General features: G+C 38.2%; 1 protein-coding gene across 1 annotated transcript; it reads right to left on the bottom strand.

The window, feature by feature from the left end:
* Positions 1-662: 662 nt before the first annotated feature.
* On the bottom strand, positions 663-1,315 carry LOC141627743 (uncharacterized). The gene is made up of 4 exons (XM_074440966.1): positions 1,143-1,315; positions 937-1,063; positions 707-826; positions 663-671 (listed from the first exon to the last, which is right to left on the bottom strand). The coding sequence occupies exons 1-4, from the start codon at positions 1,313-1,315 to the stop codon at positions 663-665; spliced, it is 429 nt and encodes a 142-aa protein (XP_074297067.1).
* Positions 1,316-1,558: the final 243 nt, after the last annotated feature.

Here is a 1,558-nt window from a genome sequence, read left to right as displayed (position 1 = left end):
ACTCGAGCGGCTCGCTCATCATTCATTTGGGTGGAAAGCTGTGAAATCATGCTAGGAGCATAAGACAAAGACCGTCGGCCAGCTTTGTTAGGAGGAAGATCATACCATATTTGGGCCCCTGTATCTCCGGTCCCAAACATCCGGTTCTTCTCGTCAAAGCCTCCTATAGCCTTGTAGTAGGCCTGAATCTCGTCGGGAGACTGTCCAGGTGGCAATGGCTGACTCATCTCCGCTTGGAAATCACGCTGAAAAAATAGAAAATCGTCAGAAATGATATATATATACCTATCTTTATAAGAAAGAGATTATCGTTCTTTGTAATAAAAATAAATATTAAATTAAATACAAGAATTTACCTCAATATCAGCCGCTCGAGGGTTAACCCACTCGCCCTTCTTATTTTTCTTCGTCTTCATGAACATCTTGTGGGGGGTGGCCTCTTAACCCTGAAATTAGTATGGAAACAAGTAAAATCAAGTATATATTTGTCAATCATATATATTAACCACTTTTTAAAAGAAATGTAAACAATACTTACCAATTCCTTGAAAGCATCGGAGCAACTCTTCCGACCAAGAGTGTGGGTGCCCAATGCTTTCCCATCTTTCCCACCCGACTTCCTATTTGTCGTGTTGATTTTGGAATGTTTGGCAAAAGTAGGATCATTTGGCCTATTCCTAAGGTTCTCCAACCAAGTAGCAGGCACCCACTTTGGCGGTTTCTTGTTATATTTTAGTCCATTAATAAGAGTGGTAATCCGCCTCGTGACCCTCGCTTGCCACTCAGGAATATGATCATACTCAGGATCGATGGATCTTACATGACTCTGTTTCAAAAACAAATGTGAAATTAGTTATATAAAACTTATGAAAATTCTTATAAACTTAAGAAAATTATTATAAACTTAAGAAACTTATTATTGAAAAACATAATTACCGCAAAGTAACTCCACATCTTCTGACGCTGTGCGTTACTCGCTTCACCCCACCTAGTGAAGTACTCATCTCCTGTGTTACGGGTGAACGACCAAGTAACATATTTCTTGATTGGTTCGTCATCCCACCTGAAAAATACACAAATATTTGAAATTAAAACTGCAAATGTTTAGTTTTTCAAAAATTAAAAAATTAACATAAACTTACCAAAAATGATCTGGCCGAGCACGGGCCGCTGAGAGAGTCACCTGCATGTTCTCCTGTCTTCGTGATGGAGGTTCAGGATCTTCCTCATCCTCAACCTCGTCGTCCTCCCGATTCTGTTGAGATGCATTTGCCTTAATATTGCTCCTAATCAAACGGCGAAAAATGTTCGGCATAATCACTGCATGAAAAACAATTCAAATTGTTAGTTCAAAGAAAAAATCGTTAGTTCAAAACATCCATTTCTGCAGGGTATATATAAACAATTGAAACAAACACTAACTATGGAAAACTGTGAACTAATTACCACTTGCCTCTTCTTTAATGCATTTTATTTGCTGAATTGGGAGGTTTCTTATGACTAAACCTTGGAAATTGAAACACACTATTGATGTTAAGCTAAAACGACATGTATAAAA

The sequence above is a fragment of the Silene latifolia genome, chromosome Y (assembly GCF_048544455.1).
Source record: "Silene latifolia isolate original U9 population chromosome Y, ASM4854445v1, whole genome shotgun sequence".
Taxonomy (NCBI): Eukaryota; Viridiplantae; Streptophyta; class Magnoliopsida; order Caryophyllales; family Caryophyllaceae; genus Silene; species Silene latifolia.
This window is presented reverse-complemented; position numbering and strand designations above follow the sequence as displayed.

Coding starts and splice junctions, on each gene's coding strand:
- LOC141627743 (XM_074440966.1), bottom strand. CDS start 1,315: ATGCCGAACATTTTTCGCCGTTTGATTAGGAGCAATATTAAGGCAAAT. Junction 1,064..1,142: donor GCTCGGCCAGATCATTTTTG/GTAAGTTTATGT, acceptor TGTATTTTTCAG/GTGGGATGACGAACCAATCA. Junction 827..936: donor AGATGTGGAGTTACTTTGCG/GTAATTATGTTT, acceptor TTTTTGAAACAG/AGTCATGTAAGATCCATCGA.